This window comes from Giraffa tippelskirchi, chromosome 8 (assembly GCF_054371585.1).
Source record: "Giraffa tippelskirchi isolate mGirTip1 chromosome 8, T2T-mGirTip1v1.2.pri, whole genome shotgun sequence".
Lineage (NCBI taxonomy): Eukaryota > Metazoa > Chordata > Mammalia > Artiodactyla > Giraffidae > Giraffa > Giraffa tippelskirchi.
The window spans coordinates 78,994,009-79,021,398 of NC_137282.1; the positions used below are offsets into that span (position 1 = coordinate 78,994,009).

Sequence of the window (27,390 nt, forward strand, 5' to 3'; positions counted from 1 at the left end):
TGATTTTAGTAATAAAGTTAAAAAATATGATTTATAGATATTGATGAAAAGAGATCTAAATCTTATTAAAAGTGTATTAGTTTCTATAATATCACATTTAGGAACATTGCTTTTCATTTGGCTAATTTTATTTTGCAGCATTTCCCTGTAACTTTCTTTTGTTTTCATTCAGAATTGTAGTCAGCAAGAATGCATTCAGTGAAAAGGTTAGTAATCTTTTGAATGTTAAAAAAAAGTGCTTCTCCCTCTGCCTCCTGCCTCCCATTTTAGTGTTTTACAGAACTGAAGAGAATAATGTTTAAAAATTGAGTCCAGGGTATGAGTTACTCCTACTTTTTTTCTTTTTTCCTACCCACATAGTTTGATTCATCTTTATGATCATGATGCTGCAAAAATTAGACTACAATCTATTAGTATCTTTCTTACTATGCTACAAGTTTTCAAAACAGAAACATATAAAATAAAATTTTGATATAAAACATGTTACTCTTAAGTGGCATTTAGCTTTGCTCCCAACCCCTTTTTACATGGTGTAATAAATTTTTATTTCTAATTCAGTGCCATTAAAAAATATCTTCCAGGGGGTAAAGAGGTATTTAAGTATGACATTTATATTCTTTGGCCTAGCTTCCTCACGTAGAGAGCAAAAGGTCTCAGGTTAGGTGACTTCTAAAATTTTTCCAGCCGTAAGACTGGAGAACTCCATGATATTCATGATACTCACACATACTTTCAGCTGCCAGGGTAAGTCTGATGGAAAGAGAATAAACCGGTAACGTAAAGTCCATTTACTTATATTACTTGGCAGGTTTTCCTATAATGTTGTGCTTATTTTCATTTGAAAAACTTAAAAAAAAAATCCTAATTTCTATAAAATGATTAAGTCATGGCAATGTAATGTACAGCGTAGTGACTATAGCTAGTAATGCTATATTGATACTTGAAAGTGGTGAAGAGCAGATATTAAAGCTCTCATCACACAAAAATTTTTGTTTTGTAACTCTGTATGGTGACAGATGTCAACTAGAGTTGTGGTGATGATTTCATAGTATATACGAGTATCAAATCATTGTGTTATATCCCTGAGGTTACTATAATGTCATATGTCAATTATATCTCAATAAATACATCCTAATTTCTGCTCAATGGAAAAATGTAAGGGGTGTTTTGAGCACCAGATTTTCTGGTTCAGCTGCCTAGTTTGGGGACTCTTCCCTTACAGGGCTTGGTTCGTCAGGGCTCTTGAATGACAAACTGGAAGCTGAGAGCTCTGATCCAAAGGCCGCTGAGAGGCTGTGATACTCACTCCACCGTAAAGGCGCTGCCCTGCCCGTGACCCTTGGCGCGAATGGGCAGCGCCTGCAAGGGGAGAGGCGTTCTCGACCTGGGTCACCGCAGCTTTTCCGACGAAGCTACGCTACACTGTGCGCAGAATCAAATAGCCGTTGGCCAGTGTTCCCCAGACACAGAGCAGAGTGAGCAATAATAGCAAACCCTGGTTCCTTCACGTCTCCTGGCAACCAGTTTCGAAATCCATTAAGACCCTTGGAATTCGGGATTTAGCCTCTCTCTCCCTCCCTCCCTTACTTCCCTCCTTTCTTCCTTCTCCCTGTCTCTTTCTCTCCTTCCTAGGAGTTCAGGGGGGACTTTTTTTTTTTTTTAATCACTGTGAAGCTCTAAAGCTTAATTTCCAGTGTGTGAAGACTACGTTTTTTGTGGAATTAAATTGTATACGGATGCCTCGTTTGCTACCAGCTAGCAGCTCTAATAAAATAAATGAAAGTTTTCACAGGAGTTAGAAGATCCTACTTGAAGATTCAGGGATCGCAGTGCATAACGTGAAATCTAAAAGCCCTGGAGGATGAAACTTTACTCATCATCATATTTATGGTTCCAGAAAGAGCGATAAGGAGGGTGCTGCTAAGGCTGATGAGCGCTGATGCCTGAAGTTGTAACATCTCCGGAAGCCCCAATTTGCCTTTTTCATCCTCATAAATGAGAGCGATTGCTCTTCGGGGCCTCGGCGTTCAACAAAATAAATAAAAGCAAAAACAAAAGAAAACAAACCAACCAACCAAAAAAGCGAACTCGGGATGATGGCATCGGGGATACAAGTCGGCTACAAGTTTCTGCCGAAAGAGGGCGTTGGTCTAAGACGAATAGAAATTTGTGGACACGGACGCCCAGTCAAATGAAAGACCTTTGAAAACATTTTCCAATTTATTTTAATTCGTTAGACTTAAATATCAGAATCACCAGTCCAATATAGCACGTTCATACTGCAAATGACCTCGGCGTGTTACCACGATCGAAGGGTCAAGTTCCCTTCGAACCTGCCCCGCAGCTCGGCGGACCCTGGCGAGGCTCCCCCGGCCACCGACTTCTTCACGACCGTGTCCATCCTCATTTCCCCCGCTGCTGTGCCTGCCTGTGGCAAGTGACAAGCGACTAAGTCTTGGCCGCAGGTCCTTCCTCCGCATTGCAGGATCCGGGGCACCGGGGAGAAGCGGTGAGATTTCCGAGCGCACGGATGGCGGCTGATGACACGCCTGCACCCGGGGGACCCTCAGGGATGAAGCTTTAGGGAGAAGGTCTCTTTATTTAGTTACCTGGCTTAGCACATAAAGCCCAGAGGACGCCTTGGAGATGCTTTTCAAGCTTTCTGCTACCTTCAGAAGAACCGTTTTTCCCTTTGGAAGCAACAAGTTTCGCTTTTCTGCTCGCCGCGCGCCGCGGGAGATGTGGGTGCGCTGGGACACTGGATCCCACGCGGCACGGCGACTCCGGCGCGAACCCGCACGGCTCGCGGGGAGGTGGGCGCCGGGGGTGGGGAGCGGGGGAAGCAGGGGGCGAGGACGCCCGGGCAGCTGGGCGTTCCAGGCCCGCGACCCAGCCATCTGCTCCGGGACCTTGGTCCCCGTTTCCTGACCTTGCGCCAGGGGACCGCGAAGGTCGAGAGCCCGTCCCAAGTTGGCGCGTCTGGAGAGATTGTGGCTGGAGTAAGAGAGAGAGGAGAGAGCAAACGGGACCCAGGGTGTTTGTTTGTTTGTTTTTCAACCAAACCACCAATTTCTGGGGCCATCCCTTTCCCTTAATCCTGTTTTTTTTTTTTTTTTTTGCAAGGCGCGCGCGCGTGCGTGCGCGAGTGTGTGTATGTGTGTCTGCGCGCGTTTCTTTACTTTTAAACACATTTCCATTTTTAAAGCCCGGAGCTGGAGACAGAGCTGCCGCGTGCGGGGCCAGGGAGAGGCGGGGACCCCGGTGGTGGTGTAGCTCGGTGCGGGCTTCCGCGGCTGTAGAAGTGAGCGATTGCGGCCTTAAGGAAAAGGCAGAGGGGCTGGCGGGGAGTGGGAATCAGGGACAGGGGAGGGGTGGGAAGAGTAGGGGTGCGGGGAGGAGGAGCCCTGATGTAAGAATGTTAATAAGAGACTCCCCTAGCCCAGCCCCCACCTCTCCCCACCCCCACCCTCCCCACCCGCTGGAAATACCAGCCCGGCCTCTGCGCGCCTTGTGTGGTAACACGCTCCGCCGCTGCCACGCTATTTAAACGCGGGTTATGGATCCGGGAACCGGCGCGAATCAATGAGATCAAACGCGAGGGAGATGCACCGTCAATTACAAGCACTTGGACAAGTCTAACTTTTTCTTCTTTTACAAATGCGCTTTCCAAAGCAACCTTAGCAACGCCCATATAAGAAGCCACCTCTAAGCAAAATAGTATATATCAACGGAGGGCTAATCTATGTATTTATAAAAAGTATATATATAAATATATTATAGGAGTACAGGTTTACACCCGGTGAACTTTTTCTTTTTCTTTCTGTCTTCTTTTTTTTTTTTTTTTTTAACGAGTGGCATTGCAAAGGAGGACTCTTCCTCTCTCTCTTTTGGCGAGTTAGTGAAGGGGGTATTCTTTAATTTTTTTCTTAGAGTGCCCAAGGGGGCGCAGGGACCTCGGAGAGGAGTGGGGAGGAAAGAGGTAGGGTGGGTGGGGGGCAGAGGGCGAGTCCGCAGCGAGGGCAAGCGCTTTCCTGCGGCACGATGCCGTCCCTACTGGTGCTCACTTTCTCCGCGTGCGTCCTGCTCGGTTGGGCGTTACTGGCCGACTGCACTGGTGGCTCTGGCGGCGGGGGCGCGGGCCCGGGCGGCGGGCGCCGGGAGAGAGAGGCGCTGCCGCCGCAGAAGATCGAGGTTCTGGTGCTGTTGCCCCAGGACGACTCTTACCTGTTCTCCCTGGCTCGGGTGCGACCGGCCATCGAATACGCTCTGCGAAGCGTGGAGGGCAACGCTACCGGGCGGCGGCTCCTGCCATCCGGCACTCGCTTCCAGGTGGCCTACGAGGACTCGGACTGCGGCAACCGCGCACTCTTCAGCCTGGTGGACCGCGTGACGGCGGCGCGGGGAGCCAAGCCGGATCTCATCCTGGGGCCGGTGTGCGAGTACGCGGCGGCGCCGGTGGCCCGGCTAGCGTCGCACTGGGACCTCCCCATGCTGTCTGCCGGGGCCCTGGCAGCCGGCTTCCAGCATAAGGACACGGAGTACTCGCACCTTACGCGCGTGGCACCCTCGTACGCCAAGATGGGCGAGATGATGCTCGCCCTGTTCCGCCACCACCAGTGGAGCCGCGCCGTGCTGGTTTACAGCGACGACAAGCTGGAGCGGAACTGCTTCTTCACCCTCGAGGGGGTCCATGAGGTCTTCCAGGAGGAAGGCTTGCACACGTCCGCCTACAATTTTGATGAGACCAAAGACTTGGATCTGGAGGACATTGTGCGCCACATCCAGGCCAGTGAGCGAGGTGAGCAGCAGTGCGCCCCGGGTCCCGGGCCCTAACCCAGCCCCTTTCCGCGGCTCTCCCTACATGCCAGTCTGCTCCCTTGGGGACCCCACTACTCCCTGCTGCACTGAGGATCAGAGTAGGGAGCGCCCACCGGGACTCGCCCGAGTGTGCGTAGTCTGGCTGCGACGACCTTCGACCATCACCCATGGTTATGGTGAGGTGTACGTAGAGGGTCTTGGGGAAGTGATGGAGCCTGGGGGTGGGGCATGTGAGCAGGCAGCCTTCTCGGGCTCGTGCCCTGGTCCAACAGGTGCTGTCAAACCTTTTGGGTTTTTTCTGTCTCGTCCTCCTGTGTTCGGCGCCGGGCTGGTGGTTAGGGGCTCACTGCAGGTACCCGGCTCCAACCACGGTCTCAAAGCATGACAAGGTCCAAAGAACTTGTTACCGGGTCCTTTTCCGACGTGCGCCTGCTCCTAGCGAGGAAGCGTACACTGAGTTCCACAGCCCGCGCGCCGCCTCACGGTCAGCTCCGGTCTCCGGGTTTCCCTTGCTGCTCCTTCCACAGATCTCAGCTTTCTCTTAAAGGCTTGTTGTATCGCCCTTCTCATTCCTTCCATGGCCCCTCCAGCCCCTTATAAACAGGCTTCTGTGGTTTCCATCAAAAATGCCTCGCAATGTCTAGACCCTGGCGACACGCATTGCCCCCGGCGCGCTCAGCGTCGCGGTCTCCAATGCGCCAGCAGCTAGGCTTTGGGAGAGCGCGCGCGCTGGAGAAGCGGACACTGAACAAGTCCTTTCCCGCTCCAGTTTTCTCTGTGGGTCTGTGGGGATTTGAATAACCACGAGACTGGCCAAAGAGCTCAAGGTTGAGGATAGTGGCTGTGGCTCTAGGGGATGGTAGGAGAAGCGGGTGGTCACGGATACAGAATCGCAGAAGCCCCCAATGAGGCTCATTTTACTGCCCAGTAGACCTGTGCGAAGGCGGGAGGAGATCCCAGCATAGCGCAGTTCCCTCCTTACCAGTGTCAGGTTTGGGGTGCAAACGCTTGCTCGCGGGATCCCGCCGGCTCCCGCTCAGCGCTCACGCGCCTGGATTGTCAGTGGTGCAATCCCAGTAAAGCTCCCCACTACCCACGCGGGGTGACGAAAGGGGAGAGGGGCCGAGCCAGGCGCAGAGCTAGCCTACGACTTGGCACGGCTGGTCACCTGGGCGCTGGCCGTGGGATCAGCGCAGCCGGAGGCAGGGGGTCTCGGGAACAGGTGAGAGAGGGTAAAGGCGCCGCGGAAGAGGGCGCTGCGGCCATCCCCCTTCCCAATTTGGCCACCCCGCACTCGGAGTGAACGCACTCTTTAGAGTGAAGAGGCGCGAGGTGTTGACAGTGAGGAGGCACGGCCAAGTTTTGAGCGTTCGTACTCCAGGCTGTCTGCGGCGAATTCCTGCCAACCAAGCAGGCAGGGCGCCGGCTTTGCTGATTATGAAAAAGGGCACTTGTATCCAAGGGCAGCGGATTCTCCACGCCGGGCCGAGAAAGTCACATCTACTTCTTTCCTGTTCTCAGTCCCCAGGTCACTGCAGACCCCGAACAGCGTTCTTCAGCTCTCGGCTCTCGAGGGCCTGGAAGCTAGACTTCCCAGCTCCGGCTGGGGCTGGGGGTGTGTCCCCCTACCGGCAAGATCCGCGGTTGGCCAAAGTATTTGTGCTGCCACCGCTCTGAAGGTCTTAGTGCGGGTCGTGACCCCCTGCACACGTGGCCTGGGATTCGTGGTCGAGGTCAGCCCGGATGAGGGCAGATCGAGGCCACCGGGGGCCCCTCGGCCTCACATGGTGTGGCTGAGCCAGGGGGAGGGAGGGGTGGGGCTGGGGGGCTTCGAAGAGCTTGGGCTACAGTCTGCTGCTGCTGATTATTTTTTCAATTCCAAAAAGCAGATGTTCCCAAGTATCTTTACTTTTTTTCTTCCAAGTTTGAATTTAGTGGTCCAAGTTTGCTTGGCTGACCTGTATGTTTTACAGGTGATAAAGTTACCACTTACTCTAAAAAATATTTCTGACAGTGACTTGGCAGATGTTCAGAAATAAAAAAACAAAATAATCTCTCCCCTTAAGCCCTCCTCCCTCAGCTGAAATTCCCTACACTCAAGAGAGAAAGATGTTTGGTAACAGCTCTCTCTGGGGGTCTCTTAAGTTTTACTGATCACCTTTACTTCACCAAAAGTGGTTAATGGTTTAAATAGGGGCCCAATACAAGGACTGAGTAGAGTTTGAATTTTCAGAGCTCTTAGCCTGCCTTAGGCGTTCATTGGCCAGGGAGCTTGGGCTGCTATCAGACTCCAGTTATAATGGGGGTGGTTGAGGCACAGTCTGTTGTTAAGTCGTGTCTGACTCTTTGCATCCCCATGGACTGTGTGCAGCCCACCAGGCTCCTCTGTCGATGGGATTCTCCAGGCAAGAATACTGGAGTGGGTTGACATTTCCATCTCCAGGGGATCTTCCGGACCCAGAGATCGAACCCAAGTCTCCTGCTTGGCAGGCAGGTTCTTTACCACCCAACTGCCAGGGAATCCCCAGTCAGGGCATATCTACAGAGATAATCTCCTTTCCCACAAAGTGAGACCACACGTGAGGAGAGAAACCAGGGTTGAGAAGCAGACGCTTTGGATTTGGCGGCTGCACTCAACTGCTGCAGGGCCTGCCCAAGTCACTTCCTGACTTTCTCAGAAGCCAAGTTTCCTCCTCTGTGAAACAGAGGTGGGGTGAGAATCAGGCCTGTTCAGACCAGTGTTTGGTGGTTCTGATTTCTGCTCAACTGAAGTGTAAAATGGAACTGTTTTTGTCTTTGAAAATTCCACATTAAACATCATAGAACTAGGGAGTTTTTTTCCTCTCTCTTTTGGAGATAAATTTTTAGCACTTTTTTTTTTTTTGGACTTGAAGTTCATCTTTAAAATCAGATCACAAAATTTTTAATCTCTTAAAGGGTTAAACTAATAATGTGACCATCTCGATAATATGACTAAAATTTCATTTGGCTATGTGTGTACTATAGAATGAAACACTGAGGGGTATTATTTATTCTTCTTAGGGATTTACTATCAAAGTCAATAATAAACATTTTTTTCTCACATGTTATAGCCAATGTATATCACTAAAATACATGCATGTGAGCATACATTGTTTTTAAAAAGTCAACTACGCCCTCAATATTTAACACTCAGTAATAAATTTATTTTTATAAAGGGGCATTTAAAAATATTTTTTCAAGCAATAAAAGTCAGCAGTTGCTTTGTCATACATCTCATAAGATGCAGAACCAGAATTATTGTGCACACAACATTTTTGTATGAAGAAATGTAGTTTTATCTTTTTGGGTTATTAATATGTCATTATTCTTGGCCTGCATAGCAACTATAGTGATAACAGCATTTAATCAATACAAGAGTGATTTACTTTTAGAATAGGCTGGGGTGAATGACCCAGCAGTTGATCAGAGTTTTTAACCAAAGATGTTAGACTTTCTGATTCAAGACTCTGTTTTTCTTATCCCTTTTCTTGTATTTACCACCTGTCATTTTAAAAAAGTTCCTCTTACTTAGTCATTTCTTTGGCTACTCCCAAATACTGTTGAGTTTTAGTTTTAAATTTCTCCTGCCATATTTTCAATTTGCAGCACATGGCATATCTTGCTTTGCTTCCATGGAACAACATCTCTTTTCCCTTCTAAGTTTAGAATTAATTAGAAGATGGCTGCAGGCATCAGTTGGAGAATATGAAAATACCATTTTTATTATTGATAAAAAAAACCTATTGCAGAACATGGATTTAGATCAGTTACCAAAAAGGGCCTGCCTGCTATTATTTTCCCCAAGAATTTGGCAGTGTCATCCACTAAATCACAGCTACTACTGCACACCCCACTCCAGGACAGGCCTCACTACAGGGCGAAAGTTGCCCATGATGTGTGCTCTCTGCAAGCAGATGCACCTCAAAGAGGAAGGAAGAAAGGGCTGAGTCCAGTATGCCCAGTTTTCTCTTCTAGACTCAGCCATCAGACAGTTCCCTCCTTTTCCTCTAGGAGTGGGAAGAGGGGGATAAATGAAGGCACACAGGGAGATGAGGAGTGTCCTTCTCTTAGAGATTGATCCAAGTGGAAAGCTGAAATGGGTGAAAGGGTATCTCCCTCACTCAAATATGCTTCCTGGATTGTTTCGGGGGTCCCCGAATTGATTTCTTTAGCCACCTCTTCGCAAGTAATTGCAAGAACGTGTTGCTATAGGGAGAAGCCACTTACAGAAGACATTGTGGGAATCAGGGAGTAGAGGGTGACATGGAACCCCACAAATTCTCCAGCAAGGAGGGAAAAATGGAGCAAAATGATGAAAAGTCTATCCAGAAACTTGGAGTCACACCACCATTTCCTCTTTTAGAAGTTTTAACAATTTTACCCCAAAAGTTAGTATTTATATATTTAATATGCTTAAGTATATATTTAAATAAGTACATTTTAAATCTATTTAGGTACAGAAGGAATTATCTGAATTGACCTCCACTTAAGCAGCTTTAGGATTAGCTGATGCTCTCCTTTTCTCTGTAAACTTTTTTGGCTGATGGTGGAAGCTGGTAGCTAGTCTTGCTTCTCCCGGGTTTGCCAGCACACTTCTCACAAATCTGTTTATACCAGTTGTACTTATTATAAGTATGCAGTTTAATTAGTCATTATGTAAACTGATGAAACATGAGAAGAAGAGAAAGCTATTTTAGTGAACACTATTTTAAACCTTCCAAAAGATTGTATAAAGGCATGTTGCTAAAAATACATGCTGTTGAATTAGGCATGAATGAAAAAGCTATGACAGATTAGGGAGCATCCCACAAATCTAGAAGGACTCTGCATTCTGACTGCTCGGCCAGTGTTTTTAAGTGTTTGCTCCAGCTTAAACTGGGTGACAATGTGCATTATGGGTTTGCTTTTATGGAAGGAAAACAATACCTAGCCCACGAAGTTGGAGGTAAGATTTCCTTTTGAGAGCTAGACTACATTTGTCCACATGGAACGGCTGAGATCTAAAATAATTCAGTCTGTTTAGATAGGTCCAGTGCTGCTTCGGGTCACTCTTGCTCAGTTTAAGCAGGTACTGACATTTAAAGAAAGAATGTGCCCATTGGAGGGGGTTGGTCTTGGTGGTGATGGGGAAAGACAGGAGATGGGCCAGGGCTGTAAAAATAGAAAAGAAGTGACAGAGAGGCCAGTGTAGGGCACGGCCCATCTAGGGCTTGGGGAAGTGAGTGTCCGGCCTGAGGACACAAACTGTTCGGAACTGAGCCAGGTGTAGCTCTCCGATGGATGCTTCAGGTTATCAAGGCCTGATGCCTTTGGATACCTGGACCCTCCAGCTGACCCTCCTCATCCTTATTGCATCTTTACTAACATCCTGCTGCTTGTAATTTGGCTCCTTAATTGGCACCTCCAGGTCTATATTGACACAAACATATTTGTGACCATTTTGGTCCTCATGGGGAGTGACTTAGAACTAGCCTCTTGACTATGATCGGTTGATCGAAAAATGATGATGGCTGCAGTTGGACAGTCAGTCAGAGCTTCCTGGAGCCTCTTGGGATCCACTTGTCCAGCCTTAGTCCAGGCTGTTTTGTGGGACACCTTGGCTCTTTTGTCTCCCCAGGTGGTGCTAGTGGTAAAGAACCTGCATGCCAGTGAAGGAGACTAAGAGAAGTGGGTTCAATCTCTGGATAGGGAAGATATCCTGAAGGAGGGCACAGCAACCCGCTCTAGTATTCTTGCCTGGAGAATCCCATGGACAGGGAAGCCTGGTGGGCTACAGTCCGCGGGGTCACAAAGAGTCAGGCTCGATTGAAGTGACTTAGCTCGCATACATGTATAGGCTCTTATCATTTAAGGGACTAGAATCAAACCAGAGCAGAACAAACATTTAGGTCACAATGAGTAATGAGAAATTTCTTCAAAAACTTTGTTACTGATACATCTTGGAATTCGACTATTTATTCTAGATATATAACTATATTTCCAGGCACAAACAGCACTTACTCCCGCAGTTAGACGTCTTAAGAAGTTTGGTATGGTTTTAAAAACTTGCTCTGCAGAGCTTTCAGTCTGTACCCTGAGCTGCTATGTCGTAAGAAATGTCAGAGTCATGACCTAACACTCTGAATTAACCTGTGCAGTAAACGAAATGTCAGCAAGTGCCTGGCCCTCGGCACAGGTTGCCAAGGCAGCTTTGGCACAGCCTGAAGTTTGTTCTGCATCATTCCTCACCCATGCTTTTACAAAGAACATACACACGGCACAGGGCTGGCGTGCGTGGTGATAATGCGGTTATGGCACCCAGGCCTCTCCTCTCATCCGTGTGTGCAGAAATGCACAGAGGGTGTTGTCATGGGGGTCAGGGGCCATCGACAGTGATCCAAATAAGTGGATGAAGGCCAGGTCTCTCTTCCCTTTCGTCCGTTGTAGTTGTTACGTGACAGGGAACAGTATTCTGCAGCTGCTTAAAGCCTCTCGGCTCTGACAGTGTGGATGTGAACCGAGAGCGTGAGGGAAGGGACCTGGAATCTTGGTAACTATTTCCTCTATGTGTTGAGACAGCTTTTAAAAAAGCATTCTCCATTCAGCCATCAGAAAGCCTGTCCCACCTGCTGCATCCTCTGATTTGCCAAGTGAAAACCCTTTAGGTTGTTTTCTGAGGAAAATGTATTTACTATGCTATGCTATGCTAAAGTTTCTTCAGTCATGTCCGACTCTTTGCCACCCCATGGACTGTAGCCCACCAGGCTCCTCTGTCCTTGGGATTCTCAGGCAAGAATACTAGAGTGGATTGCCATACCCTCCTCCAGGGGATCTTCCAGACCCAGGGATCAAACCTGCGTCTCTTATGTCTCCTGCATTGGCAGGCAGGTTCTTTACCACTAGCACCACTATGCTAGTAAGGTATAAAAAGCAGTTGACATGTCTCACTATCTTATGTTGGGCCAATCTGGGAATTTATTTGAAGCATTTACAAAAATTTATTTTGAACTAATCTTGTGTTTTTGGAAAGGATGTAAGAAAGTATAAAGCATCTCTGTCTTGCCTTCACCCAGATTTTCACTAGTGGTAAATGTTCTGCTACTATGCTTTGTCATTCCAAATCTCTCCCTTCCCTCCCCTACCCCTTCCAAATATATACTCATGTACATATATATGCACAAATATTGCTATCTTTTTATGAACTATTTGAGAGTAAGTACAGTCATCATGCTCTTGTACCCCTAAAAGCTGAAGTGTGCATTTCCCAAGAACAAGAACATTCACTCATAGAACCACAGTAGAATTATGAAAAGCAAGAACATTAACACAAACATAATACTATTATCCAATTTATAGACCTTATTCAAATTTCTCCAGTTGCCTCAACAAAGCCCTTTATAGAAAAACTTTTATTATTATTATTTTTAAGGCCCAGGATCCAATCCAGGATCACACAGTGCATTCAGCTTTCTGTTTCCCTAAGTCTCTGCTAGTCTAGAATGTTTTCTGAGGCCGTTTTTGTTTTTCATGAAAGTGACCATTTTAAAGGGTGTAGGTTCACTGTTCTAGTCACTGTCCCACAGACTGGGTTTGAAGCTGCTTCCTTCTGATTAGATTGAGGTGGCCAGTTTTGAGGTTTGGTGCCCCTGATGTGTTACAGCAGGGGGCTCATGAGTCTGTTCACACGGTGGGTACTGTTGGCATCCATCACTTGGTTGTGGTGGTGACAGCTAGCTTTCTCTGCTGCCAAGTTACTCCTCTGCCCTTTGTAACTGATGAGTAATTTGTGAGGATTCTGTAGGACCTTAGCAGAGCCCAGGTCCATGTCAGGTGCTGTCCTCTGTGCAGGGCCATTTCACGCATCTGTTTTTTCCTCCCCGCAGTGGTTATCATGTGTGCGAGTAGCGACACCATCCGGGGGATCATGCTGGCAGCGCACAGGCACGGAATGACCAGCGGGGACTATGCCTTCTTCAACATCGAGCTCTTCAACAGCTCCTTCTACGGTAACTCTGCCTCCCGTTTCCCCTCCTGTTGCTAGGCTGCTGAAAATGGGTTGCGAGACAGAGCCAATAACTCATCTCAGTTGATACGATTTCCATAGATGTTGTTCAGTCGCTCAGTCGTGTCCAACTCTTTGCGACCCCATAGACTGCAGCATGCCAGGCTTCCCTGTCCTTCACCATCTCCCGGAGTTTGCTCAAACTCATGTCCATTGAGTCCGTGATGCCATCCAGCCATCTCATCCTCTGTTGCCCCCTTCTCCTCCCGCCTTCAATCTTTCCCAGCATCAGGGTCTTTTCTGATGAGTTGGCTCTTCCCAGCAGGTGGTCAAAGTACTGGAACTTCAGCTTCAGCATCAGTCCTTCCAGTGACTATTCAGGGTTGATTTCCTTTCCATAGATAGGATTTTGGAAATTTGTGATTCTGAATACTCCACTCCTCCTAAGTTCTTAAGCTTTTCTTCCCTGAGAATTCAGAGTGGAAAGAAATCACCACCTGTGAGGCCACGGGACTAAATGATCATGAATCCAGGCCCTGAAGACTCCTCCCCATTGCATTTTCAACTTTGGGTTGCTACCATGGTGGATTGATGGAACACTTTTAGCGAGAATTGGACGGAATTTTTAGAAGCATGGAATAGACTAACACATCAACATAATAGAACATGTCAAAATGTGTCACACATAGCATAAGTGTGGTTTCATAAAACTTTTAAGTAATGTGATTGCATGTTTCTGTGGATATATTTATGCATGTTACACATATATTTGTAATAGACCATAATGTGAAATGAGAAATAAAATAACCATTTCTGTAAACTGAGGTAAAATATTTTGAAAGTTGCTGCTCCTAACCCCTCCTCCCTCCAGATCGTTGTTGTTGTTCATTCACTAAGTCTTGTCTGACTCTTTGAGACCCCGTGGACTACAGCACACCAGCTTCTCTTCCGGATTACTCTCTCTTAAATTTCTCTTATAAAATGTTCAGGAGCCACTGACAGATATGATCCAAAGCATTTAATTCCTTAAAATGGGTCTGGGGAAGTTCCCAAGATACCTGTGATGGAGGGTGTCTAAGTAAGTCATCAAGATCACAGGTACGCAACATTTCCTCCCAAGTGTGATTAGGACTCTCTCTGAAGTCAACAGTGTAAGGCTATGGAGCATTTTCTCAGGTACCAAACACTGGCAGTTCCAGGGGGAACTGTAAGTGTGTATATCACAAATAGCATATTTATGTGGAGCTCCACTTCCCCCCTATTACAGTCGAGGTTTAGTTAGATGGGATCTAAACTTTAAAGCATCTGCCTCAGTTATCTGCTTTGATATCCTGGCTTACTTAAGCAATCAGTTCAGTTCAGTCACTCAGTCGTGTCTGACTCTTTGCGACCCCATGGACTGCAGCACTCCAGGCCTCCCTGTCCATCACCAACTCCCAGAGTTTACTCAAACTTGTGTCCATTGAGTCAGTGATGCTATCCAACCATCTCATCCTCTGTTATCCCCTTCTCCAGCCTTCAATCTTTCCCAGCATCAGGGTCTTTTCAAATGAGTCAGTTCTTTGCATCAGGTGGCCAAAGTATTGGAGTTTCAGCTTCAGCATCAATCCTTCCAAAGAACACCCAGGACTGATCTCCTTTAGGATGGACTGGTTTGATCTCCTTGCAGTCCAAGAGTCTCCTCCAACACCATAGTTCAAAAGTATCAGTTCTTCAGTGCTCAGCTTTCTTTATTATAGTCCAACTCTCACATTCATACATGACTACTGGAAAAACCATAGCTTTGACTAGACAGACATTTGTTGGCAAAGTAATGTTTCTGCTTTTTAATATGCTATCTAGGTTGGTCATAACTTTTCTTCCAAGGAACAAGCATCTTTTAATTTCATGGCTGCAGTCACCATCTGCAGTGATTTTGGAGCCCAAAAGAGTAAAGTCTGTCACTGTTTCCATTGTTTCCCCATCTATTTGCCATGAAGTGATGGGCCCAGATGCCATGATCATAGTTTTCTGAATGTTGAGTTTTAAGCCAGCTTTTTCACTCTCCTCTTTCACTTTCATTAAGAGGCTCTATTTCTGCCATAAGGGTGGTGTCATCTGCATATCTGAGGTTATTGATATTTCTCCCAGCAACCTTGATTCCAGCTTGTGCTTCATCCAACCCAGCATTTCTCATGATGTACTCTGCATATAAGTTAAATAAGCAGGGTGACAATATACAGCCTTGACTTACTCCTTTCCCAATTTGAAATCAGTCTGTTGTTCCATGTCCAGTTCTAACTGTTGCTTCTTGACCTGAGTACATATTTCTCAGGATGCAGGTCAGGTGGTCTGGTATTCCCATCTCTTTCAGAATTTTCCACAGTTTGTTGTGATCCATACAGTCAAAGGCTTTGGCATAGTCAATAAAGCAGAGGTAGATGTTTTTCTGGAACTCTTTTGCTTTTCCTATGATCCAATGGATGTTGGCAATTTGATCTCTGGTTCCTCTGCCTTTTCTAAATCCAGCTTGAACATGTGGAGGTTGACGGTTCACATACTGTTGAAGCCTGGCTTGGAGAATTTTGAGCATTACTTTGCTAGCTTGTGAGACGAATGCAATTGTGCAGTAGTTTGAGCATTCTTTGGCATTGCCTTTCTTTGGGATTGGAATGAAAACTGACCTTTTCCAGTCCTGTGGCCACTGCTGAGTTTTACAAATTTTCTGGCATATTGAGTGCAGCATTTTCATAGCATCATCTTTTAGGATTTGAAATACAGCTCAACCGGAATTCCATCAGCTCCACTGGCTTTGTTTGTAGCGATGCTTCCTAAGGCCCACTTGACTTCACATTCCAGGACGTTTGGCTCTAGGTGAGTGATCACACCATCATGATTATCTGGGTTGTGTAGATCTTTTTGTATAGTTCTTCTGTGTATTCTTGCCACCTCTTCTTAATATCTTTTGCTTCTGTCAGGTCCATACCATTTCTGTCCTTTATTGTGCCCATCTTTGCTTGAAAAGTTCCCTTGGTATCTCTAATTTTCTTGAAGAGATCTCTAGTCTTTCCCATTCTATTGTTTTCCTCTATTTCTTTGCATTGATCACTGGGGAAGGCTTTCTTATCTCTCCCTGCTATTCTTTGGAACTCTGCATTCAAATTACTTAAGCAATAGATCATTGTGAATGAATGTAATAAATCACACTTCTCATGGGGATAAAGAAAAGTTGTTGAAGCAAAAGTAATTTTGTTCCCTGTAATGGATAAAACTGAAGACTTGTGGCTTGCAGGATAAACACCCAGTTTTTCTCTCCTTGCTCTCATAATTGTCCTTTCCCCTCTCTTTACATAAGCAGAGTGGCAGTTTTGCTTCTTGGCCCAAGATCAGAGTGTAACTACATTATTGATTACAGTATTGAATTCATTGAGATAGTGGTAGAGACTTGTGACAAATGAAAAAATTTACTGAGTTTAGCTAGTTGGCTACTGCAAGCATAGAATTTGGAGACAGTGCATGAGAATGCAAGTACACAAAAAATAGGTACTGGAATTCCTTTCATCTCTGGATAAAGCTTGCATTACTTTTCCCTGGTCATTACAATACATGCTGCTAAGTCGCTTCAGTCGTGTCCGACTCTGTGCAACCCCATAGACGGCAGCCCACCAGGCTCCCCCATCCCTGGGATTCTCCAGGCAAGAATACTGGAGTGGGTTGCCATTTCCTTCTCCAATGCACAAAAGTGAAGTCGCTCAGTCGTGTCCGATTCTTCACGACCCCATGGACTGCAGCCTACCAGGCTCCTCCGTCCATGGGATTTTCCAGGCAAGAGTACTGGAGTGGGGTGCCATTGCCTTCTCCGTACAATACGTGAGTATTACAGAAATTTTGAGAAACGTAGAAAAGCACAGGGAAGAAAATAAGTTGCTGCAACTCTACTATCCAGATAAAAGTACACTGATAATATTTCGGTGTACATCTTGTCTATTTCATTAAAAATATGTATTTACGGAAAATATTTTTCAATAAAATGATCGCATTATCCACAGTATAGTTACATAGTATTTTATAATACTAATCTGCCATCTGAATCAGTCTTTTAGTTTTTGGTGTTTATGTTGTTTCCAGCATTTTATTATAAGAGGAATGTTATATTGAGTTGCCTTACTGTGGGGATGCATTTGTGCACATATGTGCTGCGCTGTGCTTAGTCGCTCAGTCGTGTTCAACTCTTTACAAGCCCATGGACTATAGCTCTCCAGGCTTCTCTGTCCATGGGAATTCTCCAGGTGAGAATACTGGAGTGGTTTGCCATGCCCTCCTCCAGGGGATCTTCCCAACCAAGAGATCAAACCCAGGTCTCCTGCATTGCAGGCAGATTCTTTACTAGCTGAGCCACAAGGGAAGCCCAAGAATACTGGAGTGAAAGATGGAAACAATTCAACTTTGTCTCTGGATCTAACTTCTTTTTAGAGGTAATTTTTGGAAGATTAAAAAAACTTTTGAAATAATTTTAGATGTACAGAGAACTTGCAAAAATAACACAGAGAGTTCATGTATACTTTTTATTCAGATTTCTCTAGTTTAAACAATTTATATAACCATAGTGCACTTATCAAAATAAAACTTACATTGGTGCAATACTAAGAACTAAACTACAAGTTTTATTTGAAATTTACCACTTTTCCTCCTAATGCTCTTTTTCTGTTCCAGGATTCAGTCCACTGAGTTGTGTCTTCTTAATCTTCTCTAATCTGTGATAGTTCTTCAATCTTTCTTTGTTGTTTATGACCTAACACTTTGAATAAGTCGGTTATTTTGTAGAATGTCTCTCAATTTGAGTTTATCTGGTGTTTTCACATGATAAGTTGAGTTTATACATCTTTGGCCAGAATACTACAAAAGTAGTGTTTGTCCTTCTCATTGTGTAATATCAGTGAATGAGAAGTCATATATATATAACTTATTGTTGGTGATTTGGGGACAACTTTTTTTTTAACTTTTAAAAGCTTTTTTAATATGGAAAATTTAAAATATACACAAAAGTGGAAGGAGTAGTGTAATAAATCACCATGAATCCATCAATTAGCTTCAAGAATTATCGACACATGGCCAATTTCATCTCATCTATATCATTCTCTTTGGGACAACTTTTTTAAAATTTTAATTTATTTTTAATTGGAGAATAATTGCTTAACAATATTGTGTCAGTTTCTGCCATATATCAACACAAGGGACAACTTTTTAAAGCTTATTTTTTCACTAGTTCAGTTTTTCTGCTTGAAAATTTAACTGCATGGAGTTATATTGTGTGCTCTGATACAATCTACAAAGTATCCTTGGTGTTTCTTTCTTTTTTAAAAGATAGCCTTTATTATTGTTATTTTTTATTAAAAAAAATGGCTGTGCTGAGTCCTTGTTGCAGTGCTCAGGCTTTTTCTAGTCGCGGCATGTGGAAGCTTCTCTCTGGTTGTGGCACTTGGGCTTCTCAAGTCACCGCTCGAGGGCTTAGTTGCTCTGCAGCATGTGGGATTTTAGTTCACCAAACAGGGATCGAACCTGTGTCCCCAGCATTCAAAGGCTATCTTTGGTGTTTCTCATTATATCCCCTTTCTTTCCCCTTTTACAACCTGGTTGCTTAGGCTTTGAGCTCAGCTGTCAGTGTGCCTGAGAGGCTGTGCCACAAACCAGCTCTTGGCAAACTGATATCACCCTGCCCTTATCCTCAAGCCTTAGCTTCTTCTAATGATAATAATAGTGCTTATCTCATGGCATCAGGCAGAGTAATAAATGATGTGGTGTGTGTGAAATGCATAGAAAACTTCATGGAACATGATGAGTGTTTAGTAAATGTTAATTATATTTACTATTAATTTCAATTTACACCAACAGTTACATATAGTACTTTAAAAACGATAATTTTGAAAAAAAATATGTTTGTACATTTTTCTGTGGTGTAGTTTTATAGCTTGATTTAGGCCATACATTGTTCTGTTACCAAATTAATCAACTTTTGTCTAGTACCTCATAAGGACCTGGGTGTATTTATATCTGTATGCAAATAACCAAGACTCCTAGTTATAGTAATTTAAACAAATGTAGAGATTTATGCTCTCACTTGTAAGAAGTCCAGAGGTGGGCAGACCAGGGCAGAATGATGGTTCCATAATGTCATCAGGGATCTAAGCCTTTTCTGATTTTTGGCTACCTCAGTCCTAGTGAGTGGCATCCATCCTCAAGATGATGAGATCGTGGCTAGAATTCCAGGGATTAAATCTTTTAAAAAAATTTTTATTTATTTTAATTGGAGGCTAATTACAATATTGTAGTGGTTTTTCCCATACATTGACGTGAATCAGCCATGTGTGTACATGTGTTCCCCATCCTGAACCCCCCTCCCACCTCCCCCACCCCCATCCCATCCCTCTGGGTCATCCCATTGCACCAGCCCTGAGCACCCTGACTCATGCATTGAACCTGGACTGGCGATCTGTTTCACATATGATAATATACATGTTTCAATGCTATTCTCTCAGATCATCCCACCCTCTCCTTCTCCCAAAGAGTCCAAAAGACTGTTCTATACATCTATGTCTCTTTTTCTGTCTCGCATATAGGGTTATCGGTACCATCTTTCTAAATTCCATATATATGCGTTAGTATACTGTATTGGTGTTTTTCTTTCTGGCTTACTTCACTCCGTATAATAGGCTCTAGTTTCATCCACCTCATTAGAACGGATTCAAATGGGTTCTTTTTAATGGCTGAGTAATATTCCATTGTGTGTATGTACCACAGCTTTCTTATCCATTCGTCTGCTGATGGACATGTAGGTTGCTTCCATGTCCTGGCTATGATAAACAGTGCTGTGATGAACATTGGGGTACACGTGTATCTTTCAATTCTAGTTTCCTCGGTGTGTATGCTCAGCAGTAGGATTGCTGGGTCATATGACAGTTCTACTTCCAGTTTTTAAAGGAAACTCCACACTGTTGTCCACGGTGGTTGTACTAGTTTGCATTCTCACCAACAGTGTAAGAGGGTTCAGGGATTATATCTTAATTCTAGGGAAGGCAGAACGGGAACATGAGAGGCAAAAAGAGATCCTTTCAGTTGACTCAATTCTGTTTGAAGGGTTCTCTGGAAACCCCACTCATTATTTTTTGGTTACATATCATTTGCTACCCCTTGTTGAAAGGGGGAGGCAGGAAATGTGTGCTTTTAGCTGGTCTCACTGGTACCCCCAGATCAATTCAACTAACCCCCAATCTGTTACTAAAGGACATGGGAGAATAGATGTAGGGAGACAACTGTCCATGTTTGTCACAGTCCCTGAAGCACCTTTCCTCCTCAGAGCAGAGGCAGTAAACAGGATCTTACGGAAGGCACAGTGACATAACCAAGGCTCTGGAGCCTGCTGCTCGTAAAGGACCTTCTCTGAGATTTTATATCCTAAGAATCAGTGTTTCCCACATGGCACAATGGTAAATAAACTGCCTGCCAATCAGGAGACACAGGTTTGATCCCTGGGTTGGAAAGATCTCCTGGAGAAGGAAACAGCAACCCACTCCAGTATTCTTGCCCGGAGAATCTCATGGACAGAGGAGCCTGGTGAACTACAGTCCATAGGGTCACAAAGAGTGGGACACGACTGAAGCGACTAAACCACCACCAACACATATGTTCATGAAAAGTTATCCAACATCCTCCTCTCCCTGTGCTTCTTCACATGAAACTCTATACCGCTGCTAGAAAAAGGCTCTATTTTAAATAATCTTTGAGATTTTTTAAAGAAACATATTGATAGTGTGTCCATATTTATTGATTATCAGATTGTCTAGGCGGACACTCAAAAAAAATTCTCAGGTCTGCCCCTAATTATATTGTTACAGGAGTTCTGAATTTATTATAAGGAATTCAAGTGATGGAGAATAAGATTGAAAGCATAGGTTTTTTAAAAAATCTAGAGTGAAGTTGATATATATCGCTCTGTAGAGTTTTGGATAGCACTTGATGGCATTTCCATTCCCTGGCATCATCTTGTCTGGATGTAAGTTAGGTGGAAAGTCATTTGGGTGATCCTGCCTGGGGCTCTATAGTATTGTAGCACTTCTCCTGACTTCCTGAGAACTCAGAGCGCACTAGTTAAGGTGAGGATGGAAGTATCCCAGGGCTGGTAATGCACTTAAATTACTTGACTCGCTAACAGTAGGATAATGACAGAGAAACTGGGGAGAAATTGGATTTATGTTTTGCTATTAAAGTGATATGTTCTCAGGTGGCGCAGTGGGAAAGAATCCACCTGCCAATGCAGGAGATGCAAGAGATGTGGGTTCAATCTCTGGATCAGGAGGATCCCCTGGAATAGGAAATGGCAACCTACTCCATGACTGGAAAATTCCATGGACAGAGGAGCCTGGTGGGCTAGTCCATGGGATCGCAAAGAGTCAGCCATGACGGAGCAACTGATCGTGAGTGCATGAATGTTGTAGTCAGTTTGGAGTAATGAAAAAAGAGAATTCTCACACAGTCTTGTGGTCTGGTGGCTCTTGAGGGAGAGCTGACTATTGAAACAGCGGGAAAAGCTGACACCTTTTGTGGGCTATTAGCCAATTTTTGTAGCCTCAAGGCAAAGAAAATTCCTGTTGGAAGGGTGGCATTAGGTGATTGGTTAGGATGCTATAGGATGGGTATGTTTACCTAGTATGGGGTCGGGGAGCTGGCTGGTTTCCATCAGGGTTCTCAGGGCAATGGTTCCTATGGGGCTTCGTCTGTTTGGGAGATAACCTTGGTACAGGGCCTTGGCACAAGGCTTTATATCTGTGACCGTGGTACAGGGCACCACGAATCTTTCAACTGTGACAGTTGTTAAACCACGTTTAAACACTTCCTTTTCTAATCTTTCTTCCTCTGTTCCTTTTTTTTTTTGAAGCATTTTTGTTCTCCCACTGAATTTGCAGTTTTATTTATTTTTAAAAATAATTTAATTAATTTCTGTTTGGCTGTGCTGGCCTCATTGCTGTGTGGGCTTTTCTCTAATTGTGGCAAGCAGAGGCAAGTACTGAGTTGCAGAGCTTGGCCTTCTCATTGTCGTGGTTTCTCTTGTTGCGGAGCACGGGCTCTAGGGTGCGTGGGCTCAGTAGTTGTGGCTCCCAGGCTCTAGAGCACAGGATCGAGGGTTGTGGCGCACAGGCTTGGCTGATCTGTGGCACATGGGATCTTCCCAGACAAGGCATCCAATCCATGTCTCTTGCACTGGCGGGCAGATTCTTTACCACTGAGCCACCAGGGAAGCCCCGCATTTGCAATTTTAAATCTTGGAACATCCTAAACTTCAATGAAGTGAAGAGGAGCAGGCACAGCAGCAGTGTTTGGAGGCTGGGTTTGTGTTTGAATCCTGACTTCCCTGGTGGCTCAGACGGTAAGGAGTCTGCCTGCAGTGCATGATACCTGGGTTTGATCCCTGGGTTGGGAAGATCCCTGGGTTGGGAAGATTCCTGGGAGGAGGAAATGGCAACTCACTCCAGTACTCTTGCCTGGAAAATCCCATGGACGGAGAAGCCTGGCAGGCTACTAATCCATGGGGTTGCAAAGAGTCGGACATGACTGAGTGACTTCACTTTCTTTTCTGTGTATTAACCAAGTGACTTCAGGCACGTTTGAGCCTCAGTTTCCTCATCTGTAACATGGGGATCATACGTCAATATTCCTCATAGAGGAGATATATATATATATATATATATATATATATTTTAAGTGAGGATTAAAGAATGAAATGCTCTAGGCAAAGCTGTTCACAATGGCTTCTCTCAGTAAGTGGTGCTGTTATCACCGATGGGAGGAACTAGACCAGCGAAGATCAAGGAGAGCATGTAACATTTGGAGATAGTGGCTTAGGCAAGGAGGCTGATGCTTTTTTCTCACTTAAAAGGCTGCCAGAGGTCAGGAGCCACAATGTTCTGCAGCCATCCTGGTTGTACTCCAGGCATCATTTCTTGAATGTGGTCTGTGATGTCTCAGCTTGTCGCTCAGCCCACATTTACCAAAGGCTTACTATGTGCCGAGTCTTTGGTAAGTTTGGAGCACTACAGGATGACATGGTTATCCCAGTGTGGGTACCACTGCCTGAGCCAGCTCCCTGGGTACAGGATTGCCTAGCCTAGGGCTTGGTGCTGAGAAAGTTATTTCCTTTTTCACAAATACTCTGTACCCTTCTCACTCGAAATGCAAGCTTGCGTGTGTGTGTGCTAAGTTGCTTCAGTCATGTCCGACTTTTTGCAACCCCATGGACTGTGACCCGCCAGGCTCCTCTGTCCATAGACTTCTCCAGACAAGAATACTGGAGTCGGTTGCCATGCTCTCCTTGAGGGGCTCTTCTTGACCAAGGGATTGAACCTGTGTCTCCTGTCTCCTGCATCGGCAGGTGGATTCTTTACCACTAGCGCCACTTGGGAAGCCCAAATGCAAGCTTGGACCTCCACAATGTTTAAAACCAAACCAAATAAAGAAAGCAAATTCACTTTCCTTTATTCCTGAAAAATCCACCAGAGTCACCTTCTCTGCCTCCCCTCTCATTAGCTGCCTTCTTTCTTCTCTTCTTAATCCCTTGTTCAGGATGACTGTAGGAGTAAGACAATAGATCCACCACTCCTCTGAGAGTGCTGGGTCACCACTGACACTCTCACCGCCAAAGCTGTCAGCCTTACCGCAGACCACGCTTACGTGCCTCTAAAGCAGTGCTGGCCGGTGGAACCTCCTGTGATGCTGGCGGTGTGCTCTTCTGTGTCGCCCAGTACAGGAGTCATGGCCACATATGACCATTGTACGTTTAAAATGTGGTCAGTGTGACTGAGGAACTGAAATTTTAATTTTATTTAATCTTGGTTAATTGAAGTGTAAATAGTCACACATGTGGCTTGTGGCTGGTATATATGAGGTCAGCTCTAGTTCTTGCCCTATTGCTTCTGTCCATTTCTTTCTGGAAGCCCTGTTTTTCTTAGCCTTGGTGGCACAGCATTCTTCTGGCTTTCTGTTAGCTCCTCTCACTCCTGTGCCCACTAAAACAGCACCCCCAAAGGGTGTATGTTCACCCTCCGCCCTCTCCTCTTGGGTTCTGAGTGTAAGACATGCGGACATGACCTCCAGCACTTTCTCTAGCCCTCATTCTTCTTGCTGGCTTCAGACCACTCTTTCCAGCCGAAGCCTGGTGCTGCCACGTGGGTGTTCTGCAGTCAGTCACCTTGAATTGACCGTGACCCTAACTGAAATCACTATCATTTCCACATCCACTAACCCATTCCCCTCCCTCTGGCTCTGCTGTTTCCTCTGACAACCGTTGGCCTTTCCTTTCTGGCATCACCGGTGACGCGCGTCCTTCTCGGCTGTCGTTCACTCCCTCACTCTTGTGGAGTCTTCACATTCCTCTTGCACAGCCCTCTGCATTCATTCTCAAGGGCTCACCCCCTTTTAATGATTCTAAAAGCACATGCTGCTGAAAATTTGCTAAATTCAGAAAAACAAGAAAAGAAAACTTGCCTGTGATTTGAACCACCCGGAGACCCATGTACAATTTTTTTTTTGGGTGGGGAAGTTGTGACGAACATGTAACCTCTCGTAACCTCTTGCCTGGATTACTGTGGCTCTGAACCCTCAGTGTCTCCCCAGTCTAATCCACTGCTATTTCCCCAGGCATGAGTCTGATCTTGTCATTCTTCTGTTCCGCTCGTAAATCTCCAGAGGCACCCAGTTGTCTGTTGAATTAAATTTGTCCTCAGTGATGGGGCATCACACCAAGCTGACCTCCGCTTTCCGAGCTTTCAATGGCTCCGTATGGGAAAGGTTACTGACATAACGCAACAAAGAAACACGCTCAAACCAGGAAGTCATAGTATCAGTTTTGCTTGTGACTATATGTGACTATATACCTGTTTAATTTGGCCTACATTAATTAGTCATTTTTTTTATAAATTTATTTATTTTAGTTGGGGGCTAATTACTTTACAATATTGTAATAGTTTTTGCCATACATTGACATGAATCAGCCATGGGTTTACATGTGTTCCCCTTCCTGGACCCCCCTCCCACCTCCCTCCCCATCCCATCCCTCTGGGTCATCCCATTGCCCCGGCCCTGAGCCCTTGTCTCATGCATGGAACATGGAACGGTGTTCTGTTTCACATATGATAATATACATGTTTCAATGCTATTCTCCCAGAACGTCCCACCCTCACCTTCTCCCTCAGAGTCCATAAAATTGTTCTAAAATTAGTCATTTTTGTTTCCATTCTTTTTTTTCTAGAAAAAAAACTTTAAAGTCATTACCTTTTAGCTTGTGGTAGACAGATATATTGTACCAAATTTCACTTCTTTCAAAATAAAAAAATGCTTTTCTCCATATTATCATAGTAACTGTTTCATAGTTGCTGTTTCCGGTTCTATGTGTATTTTCTAATTATGCAGCAGAACACTTTATAGGGTTATTTCCTTTCTTGTGCCCTTGGAGAGGACTTATACCCAAAGCTGAGAAACACTGACTCTCTTTGCCCAAGAAATATCATTCCTGCTGACTCTTCATACCTCGAGTCAATTCAAAATGAATCAATAAACACGGACTGCACCAGAAGGAATGGATTCCTCCATGGGCTGAAGATCTTCTGGATGTTCTTAGAAGTTGGGGTCTTTCTAGCAAATGAAATCTGGCCCCTTGACCAAAGGCCATGTTGTCTGTGTCTTGAGCACCCAGCAGGGTTGACCCTGGCCTGGCCAATGACAGTGACACACAGCTCACTCGCTCTCTGAGCACTGGCGTAGCAGTAACCTCATCGGTGTTCAGGAGGTTTTGTCCGGGAGAAGAAGGAGGACAACTTCATCGAGTTTTGTTTGGTGGCCTGAAATTTAATCTTGTGCTTATTGCGAACGGATCTAGCCCTTAATGAATTCTGTCCTTGGCTCTATCTTTTTTATCTTTTAACAGCTTCCTGGCACATAGTAAGCAATTAATAAATGCCTGCTATTATTAGGATTATGACTAAAGAGAGGTCTCCACAAACAAATTCTTTGTCCCTGTCTTTTCTCCTGCTCCAGACTGAGGTTCCCAGCTGCCCACTGAATGTCATACACGTTTGCACCTTTGCCCGTGCCATTGTAGGTTCTGCCAAGCATGCGTTTCCATCCTCTTCTCCTCTTATTAAAATCCTATTCACACATTTCAGGCCAGGCGGATGCCTCTTCCTGGCATGAAACTTCCCTCATTGGAGCCGGTTGCCTCTTCCTCTATGCTCTGTGTGGTTTCCATGTACCACTCGCTGTCCTGTGTAGTAAATTGTTATCTTGTAGTGACTTCAGTTTTTTTACATGTCCATCTCTAAATTCCTCTTTTGAAGGTGGTGGAGACCATTCATAACATTTATGATGCCCACTGTGGTAGCTATCATAGAACCTTGTGTGTAGTTCAGTTAATCCATGTTTGTCTGGATTAAGCTACGATAGAAATTGCAAAGCCACCAGCTCTTCACTGGACATTTTCTATCAGAGTGGAGCGAGGCCCATGAGCCCTGGCTGCACATTCTGGAAACATCCTCACTGTTCTGCTGCTGGGCTCTGGGCTGCTATGGACTGTGGGCTTGGGGGCAAACAAATGACTTGGATGTTGGACTCCAGCCTGTTGAATTCCTTGCTGTGTTTGCAGAGATTTCTAGGAATCATAATGATAATTCTCAGAATTACTGTTACTATGGTCAAAAGTCAGAGGTTCCTATTTCCTTTTAGGGTCCTGCAAACTACTTCTTTTCTCAAAAATGAAATGATATAGAGAAGAGGAATGATTCTTATTCATGTAATTCGCCTTTGCTTTTGTGAAAGGGAGAGCCGTGAAACAGCAGGTTTCTGAATGCCTTGGTTTCCAAGAATGCTGGAGTGGGTTGCCATGCCCTCCTCTAGGGATTCTTCACAACCTAGGGATTGAATCCAGGTCTCCTGCATTGCAGGCAGATTCTTTACTGTCTGAGCCATCATAGAAGCCCCTATCTGTAAAATAGAGAAGATAATTGTACCCAATTATCTGTAAAATTGTACCCCAAAATCTGTAAAATTAATATGACCAACATAGACAGCTATTAAAAAGTAGAGACACTACTTTGCCAGCAAAGGTCCATCTAGTCAAAGCTATGTTTTTTCCAGTAGTCATGTATGGATGTGAGAGTTGGACCATAAAGAAAGTTGAACCCTGAAGAATTGATGCTTTTGAACTGTGGTGTTGGAGAAGACTCTTGAGAATCCCTTGGACTGAAAGGCGATCAAACCAGTCAATCCTAAAGGAAATTGATCATTAATATTCATTGGAAGGACTGATGCTAAAGCTGAAACTCCAACACTTTGGCCACCTGATGTGAAAAACTGACTCATTGGAAAAGACCCTGATGCTGGGAAGGATTGAAGGCAGGAGGAGAAGGGGACGACAGAGGATGAGATGGTTGGATGGCATCACTGACTTGATGGACTTGAGTTTGAGCAAGCTCCAGGAATTGGTGATGGACAGGGAAGCCTGATGTGCTGCAGTCCATGGGGCTGCAAAGAGTTGGGCACTACTGAGC

General features: G+C 45.1%; 2 protein-coding genes and 1 long non-coding RNA gene across 8 annotated transcripts in view; 1 reads left to right on the top strand and 2 right to left on the bottom strand.

Moving 5' to 3' along the window:
* LOC145518028 (uncharacterized) overlaps positions 1-1,428 on the bottom strand; it is a 38,291-nt gene extending 36,863 nt beyond the window's left edge. Inside the window, exons 1-2 of the long non-coding RNA XR_014062528.1 lie at positions 1,307-1,428; positions 725-750 (exon numbers count right to left, since the gene is read on the bottom strand). This is a non-coding gene — a long non-coding RNA (uncharacterized LOC145518028). The remainder of the gene's footprint in view (positions 1-724; positions 751-1,306) is intronic.
* NPR3 (natriuretic peptide receptor 3) overlaps positions 1-27,390 on the top strand; it is an 80,829-nt gene that overhangs the window by 2,653 nt on the left and 50,786 nt on the right. For 5 of the 6 annotated variants that reach the window (XR_014062526.1, XR_014062527.1, XM_081521429.1 and 2 more), the window contains exons 1-2: positions 3,107-4,798; positions 12,702-12,824. Coding sequence is in view for 4 of the 6 variants with exons in the window: in XM_081521429.1 (XP_081377555.1) it covers positions 4,042-4,798; positions 12,702-12,824 (880 nt within the window). In the remaining 2 variants the exon portion in view is untranslated. Of the gene's footprint in view, positions 1-3,106; positions 4,799-12,701; positions 12,825-27,390 lie in introns of those variants that run through there. The other variant, XM_081521432.1, reaches the window with a different exon arrangement.
* LOC145517068 (uncharacterized) lies at positions 2,199-3,691 on the bottom strand. Its single transcript, XM_081519344.1, has 3 exons — positions 3,489-3,691; positions 2,610-3,316; positions 2,199-2,428 (listed from the first exon to the last, which is right to left on the bottom strand). The coding sequence occupies exons 1-3, from the start codon at positions 3,689-3,691 to the stop codon at positions 2,253-2,255; spliced, it is 1,086 nt and encodes a 361-aa protein (XP_081375470.1). The 3' UTR covers positions 2,199-2,252.